At 38.2% G+C, this 19,020-nt stretch overlaps 1 protein-coding gene and 1 pseudogene across 3 annotated transcripts in view; both read left to right on the top strand.

Moving 5' to 3' along the window:
- Window positions 1-19,020, top strand: part of LOC129514527 (apoptosis regulator Bcl-2) — a 171,296-nt gene that overhangs the window by 74,783 nt on the left and 77,493 nt on the right. The window contains exon 3 of one of the 3 annotated variants that reach the window (XM_055333157.1): window positions 5,528-5,753. The exons of the other annotated variants lie outside the window; for them this stretch is intronic. Coding sequence (XP_055189132.1) covers window positions 5,528-5,614 — 87 coding nt within the window. The 3' untranslated portion in view covers window positions 5,615-5,753. Of the gene's footprint in view, window positions 1-5,527; window positions 5,754-19,020 lie in introns of those variants that run through there. 3 annotated transcript variants of the gene reach the window in all.
- LOC129514563 (proteasome activator complex subunit 1-like) lies at window positions 5,622-6,269 on the top strand (annotated as a pseudogene).

Below are 19,020 nucleotides of genomic sequence, written 5' to 3' on the forward strand. Positions count from 1 at the left end.
TCTGTCAATAATCGTAACACTTGCCCTGGCTGCCTAAGAGAGCTCCTAGTGGTAATAGCTATTGGCATCTTTAAAATGTGCAGAACACGGTATTTTTTTTTATTATGAACAATTTCAGGCAAACAGGAAATAGGGAGAATGAGATAGCAAATGCATGTGTACTATCATTTTGTCATATCTTTATGCCATACGTGCTTCAGGTTTTCCCACCCACCTGTGAAAAGGGGAGAGAGAGATAAAGCCCTTCCTGGGCCCATCATTCCCCCTCTTCCTTCTCAGCTTCAATTTAAATTTGATGCTCATTACTTTACCATGAGGGATTGCATCTTTGACACATATGTATCCATAGACAGTATGTGTATTTTTAAATGTTTTTAAACGTTATCTAAGTGATTTCAGGTTTATGTTCTGCATTATGTGCATAAGATCAGCCTGTTGAGAAAGATGTACCTCTACCTTATACATGTTTCATGCTGTATAGTATTCGATCAAAGGAAGGACATTAAAGTTGTTTCTAACTTTTAAAATGCCCTTTGAAGGATATTATAGTTGTTTCTGACTCTGTGACATTACAGACAATGCTACAACATGCACATGTGCTTTGCACCATGTGGAAGAGTTTCTCTTGGGTGTGTGTGTGTGTGTGTGTGTGTGCGCGCGCGCGCGCGCGCACCACATTTTAAAAAGATTTTTTATAGGGGTGCCTGGCTAGCCCGGTTGGTAGAGCATGTGGCTCTTGATCTCAGGGTTATGAGTTAGAGCCTCACACTGGGTGTAGAGATTGCTTAAAAATAAAATCTCTTAAGATTTTATTTATTTATTTATTTATTTATTAGAGAGAGAGTGCAAGCGGGGGTGGGGGGAGGCAGAGGGAGGGAGAGAGAAGCAGGCTCCTCCCTGAGTAGGGAGCCCAACATGGGGCTTGATCCCAGAACCCTGAGATCATGACCTGAGCCCAAGGCAGACTGAGCCACCCAGGTGCCCCCAACATAAAATCTTTAAAAGAAAAAAAAAGGGGGGTTTACAGCATGTGTTAGATTTAGTCTCTTTCTACCTCATTCTGATCTCATCCCTTCTCAAAGGCAAAGATGCAGATGTGCAGTTTCTGGGTCTGAGGGGAGAAACGTCATCAGCTTTGGTACGTGTTGCCTGATTGCTCTCCAAGCAACGTGGGAGGGTTCTCCTTGCTCCACATCTTCTCCGACTTGGCATCATCAGGCTTTTATATGTTGCTTATCTGATTGGTTGTAAAGGTATCTCACTGTGGTATTGATTTATATTTCTCTGATTTCTGGTGAAGTTATGCTTTTCTTTCTCATGAACGTTGGTAATGGGGGTTTCTTATTCTACATACTGCCAGTTGGTAGACTTCGATCAATTTTTTTGTAGTGGGTTGTTTTCTTTTTTCTTAAAGATTAAAAAAATCCAGGATTTTAAAAAAATTCCAGTACAGTTAACATATAGTGTTATGTTAGTTTCAGGTGTATATTATAGTGATTCAACAATTTTGTATATTACTCAGTGCTCATCATGATTAAGTGTACTCTTTACTCACCTTCACCCGTTTTACCCATCTCCTCCACCCACCTCTTCTCTGGTAAGCATCAGTTCTTTCTCTATAGTTAAAAGTCTGGTTTGTTTGGTTTGTTTTTTTTTTTTTTTGGTTTGTTTCTTTTTTTCTTTGTTCATTTGTTTTGTTCTTAAATTCCACATATGAGTGAAACCACATGGTATTTGTCTTCCTCTGACTGACTTATCTCATGTAGCATTATACTCTCTAGATCCATCCATGTTGTTGCAAATGGTGAGATATCTTTTTCTACTTATGGCTGAGTAGTATTCCATTGTGCGGAATATGTATTTACATGTATATGTTTATATCTGTACACTGTCCCGTCTTTATGCATTCATCTATCGATGGACACTTGGACCACTTCCATAATTTGGTTATTGTAAATAATGCTGCACTAAGCATAAGGGTGCATATATCTTCTTAAATTGGTGTTTTCATATTCTTTGGGTAAATACCTAGTAGTGGAATTTCTAGATCATATAGTAATTCTCTTTTTAATTTTTTGAAGAACCTCATACTATTTTCCACAGTGGCTGCACCAGTTCACATTCCTACCAACAGCACACAAGGGTTTCTTTTTCTCCACATCCTTGTCAACATTTGTTTCTTGTGTTTTTGATTTTAGCCATTCTGACAGGTGTGAGGGGATAGCTCATTGTGGTTTTGATTTGCAATTCCCTCACGGTGAGTGATGTTTAACATTTTTTTCATGTGTCTATTGGCCATCTGTATGTCTTCCTTGGAGAAATGTCTGTTCATGTCTTCTGCTCATTTTTAAATCTGATTGTATTTTTGATATGGAGTTGTATAAGTTCTTTATATATTTTGGATACTAACCCATATTGGATACGTGATTTGAGAATATCTTCTCCCATTTTGTAGGTTACCTTTTAGTTTTGTTGATTGTTTTCTCTGCTGTGCAGAGGCCTTTTATTTTGATGTAGTCCTGACTAGATTTTTTTTTAAATCTTCTCTCAGTCTGTTTCTTGCCTTTAAGCTTTGTCTTTTTGGGATCTTTTTTCACAAGAGTTTTAAAATCCAATTTATCACCACTTTTTCCTGTCTCTTGTTTGTTTGTTTATTTGCTATTGTTTATCATTCCCTAGCCTGAGATTATAAAAATAGTGACTGTATTTTTTTCTAAATATTTTGAAGTTAACTATAATTCTCTTGGAACTCATTTGTGGATATAGTGTGAGTTTGAGATCTATTTTTTTCCCATATGAATAACCAGTTGTCCCAAACCATCTATTAAAGAGTTCAGTCCTTTCCCACAGTTTTATTATGCTACCTCTGTCTCATCCTAAGCTCTGATACATGGAGGGGCTCTCTCTGTTGCGTTGATTTAATGATCTATATCTTCTCCAATCCTAATGTGTCTGAATTACAAAGCTTTAATTAATGTCTTAATATCTAGTAGAACAAGAGCCCACCTTACACCTTTTCAATACTGTCTTGGCTGTTTTTTACCTTAATTCTTCTATGTGAATTTTTAAACTGGCTAAAAATGTCCACAAAAAATGCTTTCTGAGATTTTAATATGAATTACATTTAATTTATATATTAATTTAAAAGGAATTGATATTGATGTTGAATTTTCAACTCTCTGAACATGATATATATCTCTGTTTATTTAGGTCTTACAACTTTCAGTGAAGTTTAATAATTTGCTTTAGATTTATTTCTATGTTTATCATAGTTTATTGCTATTGCTAATGGAATCTTTTTAAAACTACATATTCTAATTGATTGTTGTTGATAAGGATGTCATGAGTGTTTGTATGTTAATCTTGTCTCCAGAGTTCTTGCCAAACTGTCTTATTACTTATAATTGCAGTTTCTTTTGGATTCTCTATGTAGATAGTCTTATCATCTGCAAATAATGCTTCTTTTGTTTCTCCATTTCTAATCCTTATTTCTCTTATTCCTTGTTCTTGCTTTATTGCATCAGCACTGTTATCTCACACAATGATGAATGGAGGGTGCTGGAGAAAGCGTATTTGTCTAGTGTCTGACTTTAAAGGAAATGTATTCCTAAAGTTTATTGTAGGTTCTTCATAACAACTACTTCTTAGTTAAAATTTCCTTTTGGGGGCTTGGGTGGCTCAGATGGTTAAATGTCTGCCTTCAGCTCAGGTCGTGATCTCCGTGTCCTGGGATCGAGGCCCCTGTCAAGCTCACAGCTCAGTAGGAAGTCTGCTTCTCTCTCTGCCTCTCCCCCCTGCTTGAGCTCTCTCTCTTTCTCTCTCAAATAAATAAATAAATAAAATCTTCTAAAAATTTTTAAAAATAAGACTTCCTTCTGTTCTTGGTTGGTTAGGTATTTCATTGCATCTTAAAATTGTGAATGGATGTTAAATTTCATTAAATACTTTTCCTGCCACTATTGACACGATTATATAGTTTTTCCTTCTTGATCTGTAACTGTGATGAATAATATTAGCTAAAGTTAAATCTTCCTTGAGCTTCTGGGATAAACTCTACTAGATCATCAGAAATACACACACACATGCACATCACATATTAATCATGTGATAAATATGATATGTGTGATACATCTATATATCAGATTAAAAATATATTTTTAAAGAAATAGTATATATTTATACACACACTACACTGCTGGATATGTTTGCTGATGTTTTATTTAGGGTTTTTACATTGGTATTTTGAACTGAGATTGACTTTTTGCTTTCCTTTTTTGTACTGTCAGTCTGTTTCTAAAATCCAACCTTAGACTGAACTTATAAAAATATATTCAAATAGCAAAATAGCTTTTGCTATTTCTCATTTTTTGTGTGTCAGTTTTGGTAACATATTTTTCTAGGAGATTTTTTTATTCATCTGTTTTTAGATTTATTGCTTTAAAGCAGAGAGCAGAAATCTCATACTTAAAAAATACTACATTTATAGTTATGGGGGTTTTTATGCCTAATAGTGTTTATTTCTGCCTTCTTTTGTTTTTCTAATTCATTCTTGTGTATCTACCTATCTTGTATCTTGTGTATCTACCATTTTCTTTATTTTATTGCTGCTTATCCTCATAATTTTAAGTTTTCCTTGTTTTTTGGTATTACATTTAATGCTAAACATTCCTTCTACTGAAATCTAGGGTTTCAACTATTGTTCAGTTCTAAATGTTTTGTTACTTTCATTTCTATTTCATATTAATAACTTAGTGTGTTTTTGAAATTTCAAATGTACTGGGGCTTGGTGGCTGTGGTTTTGTTATTGATTTCAACTTTTATTGTATTCTGGTTGATGATTGTGGTCTGAATGTTAGCAGTTCTTTGAAATTTGTTGGGACTTGCTCTGTGGCCCAGAACCTGGTCAATTTTTGTAAACATTTCATGTGTATTCTTTATTGGGTGGAGGGTTCTCTTTACATGTCCATTAGATGAAGTTTGTAATATACATTTTATAATCTTGTGTATTTTTTTCTACTTTTTGGCTTCATCTGTTGATTTCATGAGTTGTGTGCTAAAATCTCTCACTATAATTTTGAATTGTTACATTCATACAATTAACTCAGTTGTTGCTTTATATACACTTGACACTGTACTGGTAGGTATACAGCAGGATTCCTGGTGAATGTATCCTTTGACCATTAAGCAATGACCCTCATTGCTACCACTCCCCCAAATGCTCTTGGCTCTGAAATCTATTTGATTGGATTCATTTATTCAATTAAAAGAAGTATTTATTGAATATTTATTATTTGTAGGGACACTTACTATTTGAATGCATTGTTTTATGTGTATCCCCACTGTGACATGTTTTGGACTTCTCTCTCGTAAAAGGAGTTTTACAGAATTGTCTGAAGATTTCCGCCTTTTAATGGATAGAATATTTTTGATAAGTCATATATTTCTTATATGAGTAGGAACCCAGATGTTTTCTATGTGCCATGATTCTTCTTTACTTATTTTTTCTTCCTGTTCTGTCTTCTATTAGATGACTTGGGTTTTCCTGTTGGTTTTACTTTCCTTTCCCTGTGTCCACTCCTGGCCCCTTGTGCAGTGCCAGGCCCCCTGGCCATGACCACCACACAGTCCAGCCTGAATCCCAAGCCCAGGTGGATATATTCCATGAAGACAGAGGACCTACTCAGGAGCAATTTCCCCAAGAAGACTTCTGAGCTGGCAGCATTTTTTAAAGGATCCAGCTCTCAGTGAAGCTCACCTGAACAGTCTGAAGGCCCCTATAGATGCTCTGGTACCTGATCCTGAGAAGGAAGAGCAGAAGAAACTGCAAGAGAAGGAAGAAATGGATGAAAAATGAAAGGGTCAACTGAAGGCCAAGGTTTTCTCAGTAGCCCAGTGAATGGCAAGAAGATCATGATTCTTTTGCAGTACCTAACCCCCGGGACTGAGGATGTCACTGAGCAGTCAGCCTGATCCTCACCTGGCTGCAACTGCAAATACCTTGGATTGAGGATAGGGTCAGTTTTGGAGTGGCTGTCCAGCAGGAGGTCTGTGAGCTGACGACCACCCTTTATACCGAGCTGGAAGCCTCCCAACACTCCAGTCTCCAAGGATTCCTCTGAATGGAGCAATGTAGCCAAGCAATCCCATGGGTGCAGTTATCCAGGGCTAGTGTGAGAGCTGGATGAAGCAGAGGACTTTGGCTGGTGGTCATGGAGATCCACCAATGTCCAAGAAGCTCAAGAAGCCCAGGGGAGAAACCAAGGGAATGATGTACTCAGAGCCCTCCCTCTCCTTATGTGATGAGCCTGGCAGATATACATTCCTGCCTCTAACTGGAGCTCTGGACTTTCCCCACCTTCCTCCTGTTGGTTTCTCCCTCACCTTGTATCCCAGGCACAATAAATATGGTTATACCATTAAAAAAAGATTGCTGTTGTCTTCTTGATTTGTAATGTATGTATGTGTTTTGTTCTTTTATCTTAGCTGTCACCCTTAAACCTTAAAAATTGTATTTGAGTTAACAAGTCCAAAATTAAAGTCTGTCTGTATCTCTGCTTCCAAAACAATATAATAACAGACTCCTTAGAACATGTTAACAACGCTTTTCTCTCTCATGTTCTGATATGATACCATTGGATATTTTATCATCTACCATTTTGTTTCTGTCTTTTTATCCCCAGCCAATTTTTTTTTTTTACAAATCTACTTTTCAAAATTTAGCAAAATATATGCCGTTTATTTACACTATAGTTAAGAGTATGAGATCTAGAAGCAAACTGCCTGACTTTGGATCCCAATTTCACTGTAAATCATTTAGAAAGGTGCCTGGTATGCAGTAAAGGACAGAGTAAAGCCCTCAGTAAATGTAACTGATGCTGCTTCTTAGGTTCTGTTCATCCTTCCTCAGTTCAAATACTTCTTACTGAAGGACATCTTTGGGTAGTTATTTCATCAAGGATTTGAGAATACTAAGCTATCTCTCTCAGTCTATCTGAAAATATCTTTAATTTACCCTTGGTCTTGAATTGTAATTTTCTAGAAATAGAATTCCATGCAGATATTTTTCCTTAGCATTTGAAATTATTACCTCATTGCCTGCCAGCACCTATCATTGATGTGTTGGAGTTGGCACTAATCTATTATTTGTTTAGAGATGTCTATTTTTTTTTCTTTCTAATTGCTTTACAGATTTTTTTTCTTTTTATTCTTGTCATCGATGATCTAGTTTCACCACAATCCTGTCTGGGATTCAGTATGCTTCTTAAATCTAAGGATTCCCAATATTCATCAATTCTGCAAAATTCTCAATCGTAATCTCTGAATATTGTCTCTCCCCAGTTGTCTTTGTTACAGCTTCCTTAGCCCACTGTTACATGTGTGTTAGACCTTGATATTCTCATGTCTCATACACATCTCTATTTTCCTGTGGTTGATTTTTTTTCTTAGTCACCCCCTACTCTTTCCATTCCTGTCCTTCTGAGGTAAGCAATATTAACTTCTGGCGTGCATCCTTTGGGACATTTCTTGAAGCTCATATAAACACACAGCACTTATATATCCATATAAATTAAATAACAGTGTTTTGGTTTTGTTTGCAAAAAATCCAGTCATACCATATGCATGACTTCACAACCTTTCTCTTTTAGTATGTATTCAGGATATCCTTCCAGATAAGTAGATACAAATTTAACAGTTTTTAAAAAATAGCTGAGTAAATTCTATGCTGTGCTATTCTATGATTTATTTAGCTGTTCCACTACTGGTGAACACTTAATTTATTTTTAGTTTTATTTCTCCACTAACACTGTGAGAAATAAACGTCCTTGTACATATTTACTTATGTGCGCTCTCCTTAATTTCCGTGGGAACAAATTTGAGCATACCCTGCTTCGCCCAGTCCCCCTCCTAGAGAACATCACTTTGTATATTTTAGCTTTTTCTTCTGGTGCATATGTAAATATTGCCACATGCCTAAGTAATATATATACTTTTTAAAAATTTTATTAATCTTCTTCATGATGCCATAACTATTCTAGTAAATAAACCTAACTCTCTTACATAACTGTCTCCACTGCTTATGCTCCACTTCCTCCCAGTGTAATTATATTGCAATTTTTGATTAACTCAGTTGTTAGTGTTTTCATTAATTTGCCTATGTTAATAGTATTATCAGTGGAACTTTTTATTTTCATGAAGTTAATATCTGTCTTGTTTTTTCATTTCCTTAGTGTTCTGCATACCTATTGCCGATTTCCCCTATATCTTGTGTAACCTCACAAGTACCTTTCGCCACAAGGCTGATCACATCAGTAATCTGTTGATTGCACTTATTTTCTTGGTGGCATCATTTCTGAAGACTTCCATTTTCCTTTTATCTGAACTTTTCTCTAGGCCTGCTGTACCCCTGTCATGCTGGGATATCTCTTGTTATTCTAGAACTTTCCATTGCCTTTCTTCTGAGTTGGATCTCCTTTCCTGATTTACCCCATTGCTGGAGGGAGCACATCCTCCAGCAGGTTATCAGAATTAAAACCTAGTACAGTGCATTGGCTTTCAGTATGTCTTTCTCTTGATCCACCTGGCCTAGTCTGGATGGACTGGTCTCTCTGCCTGGTGCCCAGCCATCTGCTCCCTTCACCACATGATCCTTCTATCTTAGTCTTATGTAGGATTGCATAAAATTCTCTTTTTTTCACTCACTCATTTTTGTGGTTTCCAGCCTGCATAGCCGATCAAAAATAGACCCAGAAGAGATACATCCAAATTTTAAGTGACTCTAAAGGTCTTTAGTCTCTCTTCTTACTTGATGTCTTACCTGTCTTGCACAAGGAAATCTAAGTCAAAGATAAGTTTTCTTCTGAAGTTTGAAGACATTGCTCTTTATGTATGCTAACTCCCAGTGTTGTGGTTAGAAGGCTAGACTCTGATTCTCATTTTTGATGCCTTGTACCTGATTTTTTTTCTTTTTTTCTAGAACTTGTAGAATCTTCTTTTCCCCAGGATTCTAAATTTCACAATAATTTTCCTCTTCATGAGTCCGTTTTGATTTATTATACTGAGCACTCAGTGTGTTCTTTCAATCTGCTAGTATTTGCTTTTCTCTATTAGCTCTAGTCTTTCTTTCCAGAACTCCTATTATTTGGGTGTTGTACTTGCTAAAGCAGTCCTCTGATTGTCTCACGTTTTCTCTCCTGTTTTCTATCTCATCATCTTTTTGCTTTTGTGGGGAGCAGTTTCTTAAACTCAATTTCCAACCTATCTATTGGGTTTTCTTTTTTGTTACTGTCTTAATTTTCTCTTTTCATCTATAAATAGTCGAGTTTTTTTTTAAGTGTTCTGTTTTCATCGTGTGGCATTCTCTTAGCTTTTTGAGAAAAAAAATGTATTCTCTTTTGAAATTTTCTTCCCCCTTCATGATTTCTGTTTCCTCTCCATTACTTTTTCCTTTTTGTCTGTTTTGAATTCTGTTTTTCATGTAGAGGCTCTCCTTGCATGTCCAGTAATCCTTGGCTGTCTGCCTTTATTCAGGAATGAAGAACTAATAAGCTTATTAGAAGCTCTGAGGATATATGAGGGGCTGGCTAACTTTGAGCATCAGTGTGGAATAATATGTTTATGCCATGTGTTGGAGAACTCCTAAAGTCAACCCCTAAAGATGGGGAATATCAGGGATGATCAGACTTTCCAGGGAACATGCTTCCAACCCCTTATATGGAGGGTAAATATCTACCTGTGAGAGCTGAGAGCTGCAGGGAGGAATAAGACTGGAGGAGTCAGCATTCAGGATACAGCTTTCTTTTTAATTAATTAATTAATTTATTTATTCATGAGAGGCAGAGAGAGGGAGAGATAGGCAGAGACACAGGCAAAGGGAGAAGCAGGCTCCCCGCAAGGAGCCCAGTGTGGGACCTGATCCTGGAGCCCAGGATCACACCCTGAGCCAAAGGCAGACGCTCAACCACTGAGCCACCCAGGTGTCCCAGAATACAACTTTCTATTTTGTTTGTTGAATGGCATCTCCCTATCTAAGACTCTTCTCTCTAGAGACCAAACCTCCAGTTTTACCCATTGGGATAGAGGCTCCTGCCCAGCAGGATGGATTGAGGAAGGGATTTATTGATTCTTAAAAATCTTTCACTCCATTCTCCTCATTTTAGTCGCCTCTCTCCTCTTCTCCCTCCCCAGTTCCAGATATAACTAACGCTATCTGTTCCTGGACCTTTGGAGCATCTGCTGGTTGGCTCCTAACATTCTCTATTACTAGTTTAGAATTCAGCTTCCTTTGATCTGCTGGTTTTGTTGCTGTTTGTCCATCTGTTTTCCATCTTAAGTCTTGTTACTATTATCTCTTCACCTGTTCTCTTTATCCTTGTGGGTTTATGTCTTTTAAATGGTTATTTTCCCTAGTTTTAGTGTGGATTCAACATGAGACCACATTAGACATGTGTGTTCAATTCTCCATTTTACTTGGAAGTCCTGTGTTACATTTTAGTTGATTTCCTCAAATCTACTCTTCCAGTTCAGTAGTTTTATATTTCTATTATTCTTTTTTTTTAAGATTTTATTTATTTATTCACAAGAGACACACAGAGAGAGAGAGAGAGGCAGAGACACAGGCAGAGGGAGAAGCAGGCTCCATGCAGGGAGCCCGATGCGGGACTCAGTCCCAGGAGTCCAGGATCATGCCCTGGGCCAAAGGCAGGCGCTAAACCACTGAGCCACCCAGGGATCCCCCATATATTTGTTTTATTCTATTGTCTAACTTTTCCACTGAGATATTTTTAAGAGTCCTATTTTATTTTTTCAAATCTGCCTATTTTCTTTTTTCATTTACTCTTATTATTTAATTATGGTTTTTAGTCTTTCTTATGCCACTTTAATAATTTTAAGCAACCTTATTTTGTAGTCATTTCAGATTCTAGTATTTTTCCAGTTCTCAGGATTTTAGTTTTTTTTTTTCCAAATTTCCCTTTATGACTGTCCCTCATGGTAGTTTATTTCCCTGTATGTGTGTGTGTGTGTGTGTCTGTGTGTCTGTGTGTGTGTACTTTGGCAAGTTCAGCTCACACAGATTTCTTTTCTATGGGAAACTTGTGATTCCTAAGTTGTGACATTGTCCCTATATGGTAGCCACATACTTGTTTTTTTCTGGAGATCTCAGGGATTTCAGTGGTCCTTGGTTTATGTTCGTGTTTTTGTCACCTAGATGTATAGATAATGTAAATTCTAATCCTAGAGCTGAATATGGTTCAAGTTTAGGGTTTTGATTTCACAAAGGTATCTTGAGCTCTGGATATAAGGCAATTTCCTACCCTTCATCTTGGCCTAATGGAAGGATTGCTTTTAGTTTCTTTTTCATGGATAAGGTGATTTTTTAAGGCTTTGAGATTTATGAAGGGGGCTCAATTCTGGCCCCCCTGCCTCATACGGGACCACGGCCATGCCCCTTTATGGACATTAGAATATAATCACTACCCCCCCAAATCTCTAGGGGCATTTGTATAAATCTGAAACTCTGGGCACCATGGAGTCAACTTTTTGTGAAAGCTCCGGTTTCAATTTTTTTTTTTTAAAGAATCTATCTATCTATCTATCTATCTATCTATCATCTATCTATCTATTTGAGAGGAGCAGAGAGACAGGAACAAGCAGAGAGGGATTCTGAGCACAGAGCCCAGTGAAGGGCTGGATCCCATGACCCTGAGATCATGACCTGAGCCAAAATCAAGAGTTGGACGACCAGCCAACTGAGTCACCCAAGTGCCCCTCTGGTTTCAATTTTTATCTTCATTCCTATCTCCTGTGCTTCTTTCCCTTTCTTCCTTTTTTTCCTAGCTCAGCTCTGTGATGTTTTCTTGAGAATCACATCTTTGTAGTGAGAAGAGACCCACAGGATCAGCCCACTGTTTTGCCATTTTGCTAGAAATTAACACTCACATCCACTATTGAGCTAAACCTAGAACATACTAAACGAAAGTGAGAGTTGAATGTAGAGGGCTATGGATTGCCAGAGGTTGAAAGTTTCTTAGAGACTACTTCATCCAACCCTAGCATTTTATTTAAGGAAACTAAGGCTCAAAACTGATGAAACCACTTGCCCACAGACACTTGGCCAGTTAGTGAAAAGGCTGGGGATAGAACTCAAAGGGTGGCCACTTTTTTGCTCACCACATCACAGGGAAGAGCACTGTCATCTAGCAGCTATCACTTGTCTGATTGCAAGACACCTCAATCTGATGATTGTGACTTAAATCACTGCAAGATTTTGATTTTGGGAAAGCCATGTAGACCATCGTGTTTCTCTTGTCTTGTTTTTATCTGCTGCAATGGAAAGTAATAATGCTTGTAGGATCACTTAGGTCATTTATTCCTGTCCCAATTTTGTTTGTTTTCTACCTTTATTTTTTCAGGGAAAGATACCTTTTGTTTCCTTTTTTCTTTCTCTTTCCTTTGGGGCCCAGTTCAGGTTTTCATCATCTTCCAGAAGCCTCCCCCGAAGTCTGAAGCCAGGGAGGGTTTTTCTCTTCTTTGACCCCTTTTAAAATTGTCATTTGAACTTCACAATTGGTACCATATTATGAATATTTCTGACCCTTTTAATTATTGAATATGTATGTACTTTCCCCAACTAAATTGTAGTGGCTAGTTTGTAGAAATCATTCTTATGCATCGTTACCATTTTCCAAAGTGGTTTTCTTGATTAATTGATGAATTAATTAATTCATTTAATTAACTTATGGGAACTTAGAGGAAATATGTTTCTCTGAGATAGAGCTTGGACTTGGTGTCACGAAACCTGGATTTTGTCTCTTTGTCAGTATCACTCCCTATATTGTAGCAAACTGTGTTCTCCTGTATGGACAAGCCACTGAAGTCCGACAGTACACTCATAAGAGTGGTCATGTAATTTATCATTCAAACTAGGACAGTTATGAGAGTAAAGGGGGCACTATTAATTTTTCAGGGACAACAGGTGTAAAGCAGGACACTCCCTGACAAGCTGGGACATATGGTCACCTTATGTCATAGATTACCTTGGCCTCTTCAGGAAAATTTGCACAGCTGCTATCAAAATACCATTCTTCAAACCAAAAAATTATCCCTTACAAAAGTTTTAATCTATTAGCACAACTTCATAGGTAATAGATTTTTTAGTTTTCCCAGACATTCATGGTTTCTTAGCTACTTTCATGGCTTTAAGTGCTCATTATAATATGGGGTTTGAGACTTAGTACTGCTATGAGCCGATTGCCTTTATTTTCTATATCAACCCACTCTCTGTCCTGAGAGGAAAGAACACCTCTGATTTCTAGAGTCATGAGCCTTCTTTTCTTGAGTGCTTTTTGAAGCATAGGGATCTTACCTCTACTATATCTGGTGAAGGAGGGAAGTGGTGTGAATGGTTGCTGATCCACAAGAGTGGCTATGTCTTCAAATAATGGTATATTTGGTGGTTTAGAATAGTGAGGTAAGTAGGTCTTCAAAAAGATGCATTCTAAAAGCACCAGGGCTCACTAGCTGGCTTGCTTCTACAGCTCCTGCCATAGTGCTCTGTATGTAGCAGGTACCTAATAAATGTTTGTTAGCCTGAAATTCTGAGAAACAGTTGGAAGACAGTGGTAGCTAGTAAACACACTTACCAGTGCTAGTAACTTCATTTCTGCTTATGCTTAGGGAGTGCTGGTGTAGTTGGGCCATGGTGTTGGAATGCAAAGAAAAACAGATAGTATCTCTACCCTCCAGTATTTTATGATCTAGAGGCAGCTTCAGAGCATAAACAACTAAATCTAAGAAAGTTCAGGAGAAAGAACAATTAAATTTGACATGGGGGAGTTAAGTGGCATTTGAGCTAGGTTTGAGAAGGAGGATTTTATTCTAGGACAGAGATGGGAGAAGGCCATTTCATACAGTGGGAACAGCATGAACAAAAACTGGTAAGAGTACAGTTGCTTGGTGTGTTTGGGGAATCTGAAAAAAACTCTATGTGTTTAGAAGATAAACTTTAATAGGTGGTGGGATATGAAAGGTGTGAAAGGCAGCAGTCCCTTAATGTCAAACTTGGGAACTCAGGTTATATTATGTAGACAACAAGAATCATGGAGTTTTGTATGTGTGCAGGGATGCCAACCAACCCTTGTGTAGAATGATAACCTGGTTGCAGGGAGACCAGTTTAAAGAGGCTCTTGTATCTAGAAGAGCTGTAAAGACAGGAGGATTAAAAGAAGGAGCCAGATACAAGATACAGAACTGGCAGTTGGTTGGATGTCAGGCTGAGGAGGAAGGAAGAACCAAGCACAACACCAGGGGACTGAGTAGGTTATCATGCCATGAAAAGAAAGCCAGAGAGGAGCAGAGTTGGACTGGTAGACATTTCTACAGAGGTTTGTGAGGAAAGTAAGTGAGATCATGCATGAAAACACCTTCAACAGTGCTTTGCTTAAAGTAGGTGTTTAATAAACACTAAATTAAAAGAAGAAGGGAAGGAAGGAGGGAACTTCTCCTATCTCCACATTGTACCATAAAAAGAAAGACATTTAGGATGTTAGGAGATCCAGCAGTAATCATTCATTGGGGCTGTTCCTGTCAATGCACTTGCTAATTGTTTCATGTTAATTGGGTGTACAGACCAGAAGAGAGCTCAGAAAAAAATAAAAGACCAGAATTTGCTGGGATCAGACAGAGGAGAGGTGAGCTTTGAGCCAAACCTGGAGGAAGAGAGAGAACTGGAATGATAAAGAGGACCTAAGGAGACAGAGGGAGGCAAGAAGGCAAACGCAAACACATCAGCCATATGGGGAGAAAGAAGGATGCTGCTGGTTGACATTGGAGGGAGTGTCCACACATGGAGAAGTGTCATTGGGTGAGCTGTGGGGATGTTGTCTGGAGGTCGATGTTGCTTAGTTTCTCATGAGCCTATCTTGAAATTCTGTCTGGAGAACCCTGTTCTCTGTGATAACCAGCCCTGTTCCTCCTAAATTCTTTCTCACTGCTTGGACTAATAGCAGGAAACCAAGAAATCAAGTCACATTGACTTTTCCTGGTGAGCCATTTCAGGATAACTCAATAAATCCTCTTGTTGGAAGTGCTGGCCAGGACTTTGTCTTACAAAAATGACTTTTGGTTTCTTTGTCTCCGTCTTTGGTTATTGCATAAACATTTTAGTTTCATGATTACATTGTTTTTAGATGGTAATGCGTGGAGTGTGTTGCTTAAGTTGTTTGCTTTCAGTTCTATCACATCTGCTTCAGGAATGCCAGAAAACAGAAACACAGTTTATTTAGTAAATTGCCTCAATTAGAGCATCTGAGAGAGAGAAGGTGTAAAATTTGGCAGTTGGCGTAATGTCGCATCTTGAATCAGACAGTCTTGAAGCAGGAAGTTCTTTGGAAGCCTTCTTCAGCAGGGCGCCACCCATCCTCCTCCTGAATGCTTCTACTGAAGGGGAGTTCCCAGAATGTGCCAACTTTTAGGAAAAGGCAAACCACAGTAGAATAAAATCTTTCAAGTTAACTCCTGCTAATACTGGTTCCGAACTTGTTATGTTGGCTACTGTATGAAATGAATACAACCCAAAAGTCACCTGGGAAAATTTTAGTTGATCTACAAAATCCCAGTGTCTGTTTGAGGCAATGCTTGTCATTAGTGTGTTTCATTTTTATATGGAGAAAAGCTTTTTACATCTTCTTCTCACATCATTTCTCTTCATCTTCATCACCATAGACTTATTTTGTTGTTTCCCCTGGGTATCATGCCTTCTCTTGATATGGGTTCCAAGAAGTGACTGCATTCAGAGATTTGGTATTAAGAATGGGCCAGTCTTAGAAACAATGACAGTTCTCTGTAATTTTTTTTTTTATCAAATCACCTGACTTTGACATTTGCCTGTATTGCTGTAGGCATTCATATAAAACTTTACAAAGTGCCACTGAAACTTAGCTGTTCTTCATCAGCAGTGTTTCACTTATTCATCCCTTAATTTAGAAAACATCCGAGGCCCACTATTTCCACCATTTCCTCTTTATTTGGGGCCATTAAGAACCCACAACTGGCACGCCTGCTTCGTAAGTGGGTTTTAATCTCTGCCTCTTGGGGCTGCTGCTAATATCCTAAAACCTCACTTGGATGACTACCCCATCTCACTTTAAAAACCTTCATGGCATAATTCTTTTTAAATAATCTATTGTTATGCTTATAAAAGCAAGATCCAAGGTTTTTTGCAGAAAAGTGGGAAAATAGAGAAAAACAAAAAGAAGGGGGAAAAATCACTCGTAATCCACCACTACCAAAAAAAAACCCCAGCCTATTGTTAATATGTTGGTACACATCCTGCAAGCTGTTCTCTCCTGTCTTTGCCTGGCACTGAGAAGCTTCCTAGTGTGGTCCCAGCTTGATGTTACAACCTTCTCTGCCTGCTCTTGCTCTGATGACCCATACTGTCTTGCATGGGACTTTTTCATATGTCCCCTTCAATGGTATTTTTTCTGGTTCTGTAAATATTTTTGAAAATACATATAAGGAATAAAGTAAGACTTATCTTTCAAAACATCTGAACCCCCTGCAGTAAAACACGCTGATATTTTGCAGACCATCCCATCATCATCAGTTCACCTCTGTGTGCCTGAGTACACACACACATGATTTCCTATAAATGAGATCATAGCATCCATGTGGTTTTTATGGTTGACATCTTTCATTTTCACTTATTACTTCCCTCCCACTTCTTTCTTCCCTCCACCCCTAATCCCTCTCCCCTGTGTTGCCAGTGTTATCAAACTTGCACATACCCTTCCACGCTTTACTTCACACTCATGTCATTATATCAGACGTTAGATATTCACACATACATGTTGTGATTCTTGTCATTGCTTTATAAAAATCAGATCATATCATATGTCCTCTCTGCATCTTGCTTTTTTTCTCACTTAACAAGGATACAGTGTTGAAATTCTCCATTCTTTCTTTTTCTTTTTCTTTTTTTTTATTCATTAGAGAGAGAGAGAAGTAGAGGAGGAGGAAGAGAAAATCTTAAGTAGATGCCACTCTGAGTGGGGAGTCCAATGCAGGGCTAGATCTCTCACAACCCTGAGATCATGACCTGAGTTGAAATCAAGAATCAGATTTTGCTCAACTGACTGAGCCACCCAGGTGCCCCACATTCTGTCTTTTTCGTGACTGCATATTACTCCTTGAATGTGTGTAGCATGACTTAGTAAATGATTCTAGTATAAACAATACAGTACTGAACATCCCTTTGTTCATGTGGGCATGAGATGGCTTGGTGGCAGTATTTTTAAATTTGGGTAGATATTTTCAGATCACTTTCTAAATGGCATGGCAATATCTATTTCTACCAGGAGTGTATGAAAGTACTTCTTTCTGCATCCTTCCATGTGGTTATGACATCGTCACCACCAAGTGCCTCTAAGTTGCAGGAAAGGATGCAGGGCGGCATCCCTTTGAAATCTCAAACTTTAGTACAAATATGGGGCCATAATAAAACCATCACAGTGATATATATGTATATATATATGAGAGAATTCATTCAGAGGAGATTATGGTTTACGAGAGTTGGGTTCTGAGGAACTAATATTGTAAAAATGAACCCTATGGGCTAAAGTGTTATTTTATTTTTAGGTTGATTATTTTTTTAACCTAGTGCAGCAGCTAGAAATTTCCCTCTTGGCTTTAATTTGCTTCTTTACAGTTTTGAGTCAACCTTGAAAATATGCAGATGAATATATGTCAAGGAGAGATCTGATGAAAGTTTCCATGAACATGGTTTATGTTTTAAATGCTTTAAAATAACTGTCAGTATGGCATTAGAAGCAGGTGGAAGGACTGGATCTCACAGACTGTCTTCTGAGCTGAGAGCGATGTTTGTCTTCCCTCCTTTCCTCCAAGATGGCAGCACAGTCAGCCAGAGGCAGCACAGTCAGTCAGAGTCAGCATCTCTCTCTTCTCACTGCTTGTCTGCCTCTAAGACAGTCCATGTGTGTAGAGACTGCTTTCTGCCCACATTCTGGCTGCACAATCTGCCACCATTTTTCTCATCCTTTTTCTTTGCTCCTTCTCCCCCTCTTCTTTCCATTTCTCCCATATTTCTCCACTTTCCCACAAAGAGGCTTGGCTTTTGCAGCTGTTGCCAGCCATTGAGATTTCATTTTTGGACCAGCAAGTCTGCCCTCCCACATCATTTCGGGTGCAACATCAAGGTCATTGGCCTCTCTTAGCTGTTTTCATCACTAATTTTTCTGTTGCTAGACTCTCCACCTGAGAAAGTCAAATGCTCTTCCCAGCCCCCTTTATTTATTTATTTTTAATCTGACATCATTTGGGAACTTTGAGTCCTGTGAGCCTGAGGCTTCCCTGTACTTTGAGGTAGAAATAGATTTTATCTCAGAGCAAGCTCTGCCCAGCCTGTTCTGTGGAGGAATGTTGGCTCTGGTGCCCTACTGAGTAGAGAACCTTTGGATTATTATGGATTGTTAGAACTGTGTGGAGAACAAATGAGGTAATCTAGAACATAGTTTCACTGTTCTTCAGTGTGTTCTCACTGTCAGGGAAAGGCATGAGTGGGATTCTGGTCTTAACTCCTTAATGCTGAATCTGCTCACATTTGTAGGTTAGATGAAGCCTAAACACTATTTGATATTGTGTGTGTGTGTGTGTGTGTGTGTGTGTGTGTGGTTTAATATGTACAACTTGTCTGAACATGGTAGCTCTGTGGTTTATCTTTTACTGAGAACTGCTTTTTTTTTTTTTCCTTTTCTAAGAAAATGAGTTTCCTAAACTCAGGTCTTTCTTGTGAGTTCATCAGCAGTGAGGGATGTTGTGTGAGGATGTGTCGGTGATAGTAAGATCAAACGATCGCCCATTTCAGGTGACTTTAACACAAATCATATTGACTAAAATAGTATTAAGCATGTGATGCTGTCATGTGACATTTGAATATTTGCCAAGAAAAACACTCAAGTCGCTACGACTGGCTGCAAGAGTGAGAGATTTTCCTGTTTTACTGTT

Source organism: Nyctereutes procyonoides, unplaced genomic scaffold, assembly GCF_905146905.1.
Source record: "Nyctereutes procyonoides isolate TBG_1078 unplaced genomic scaffold, NYPRO_anot_genome, whole genome shotgun sequence".
Classification (NCBI taxonomy): Eukaryota; Metazoa; Chordata; class Mammalia; order Carnivora; family Canidae; genus Nyctereutes; species Nyctereutes procyonoides.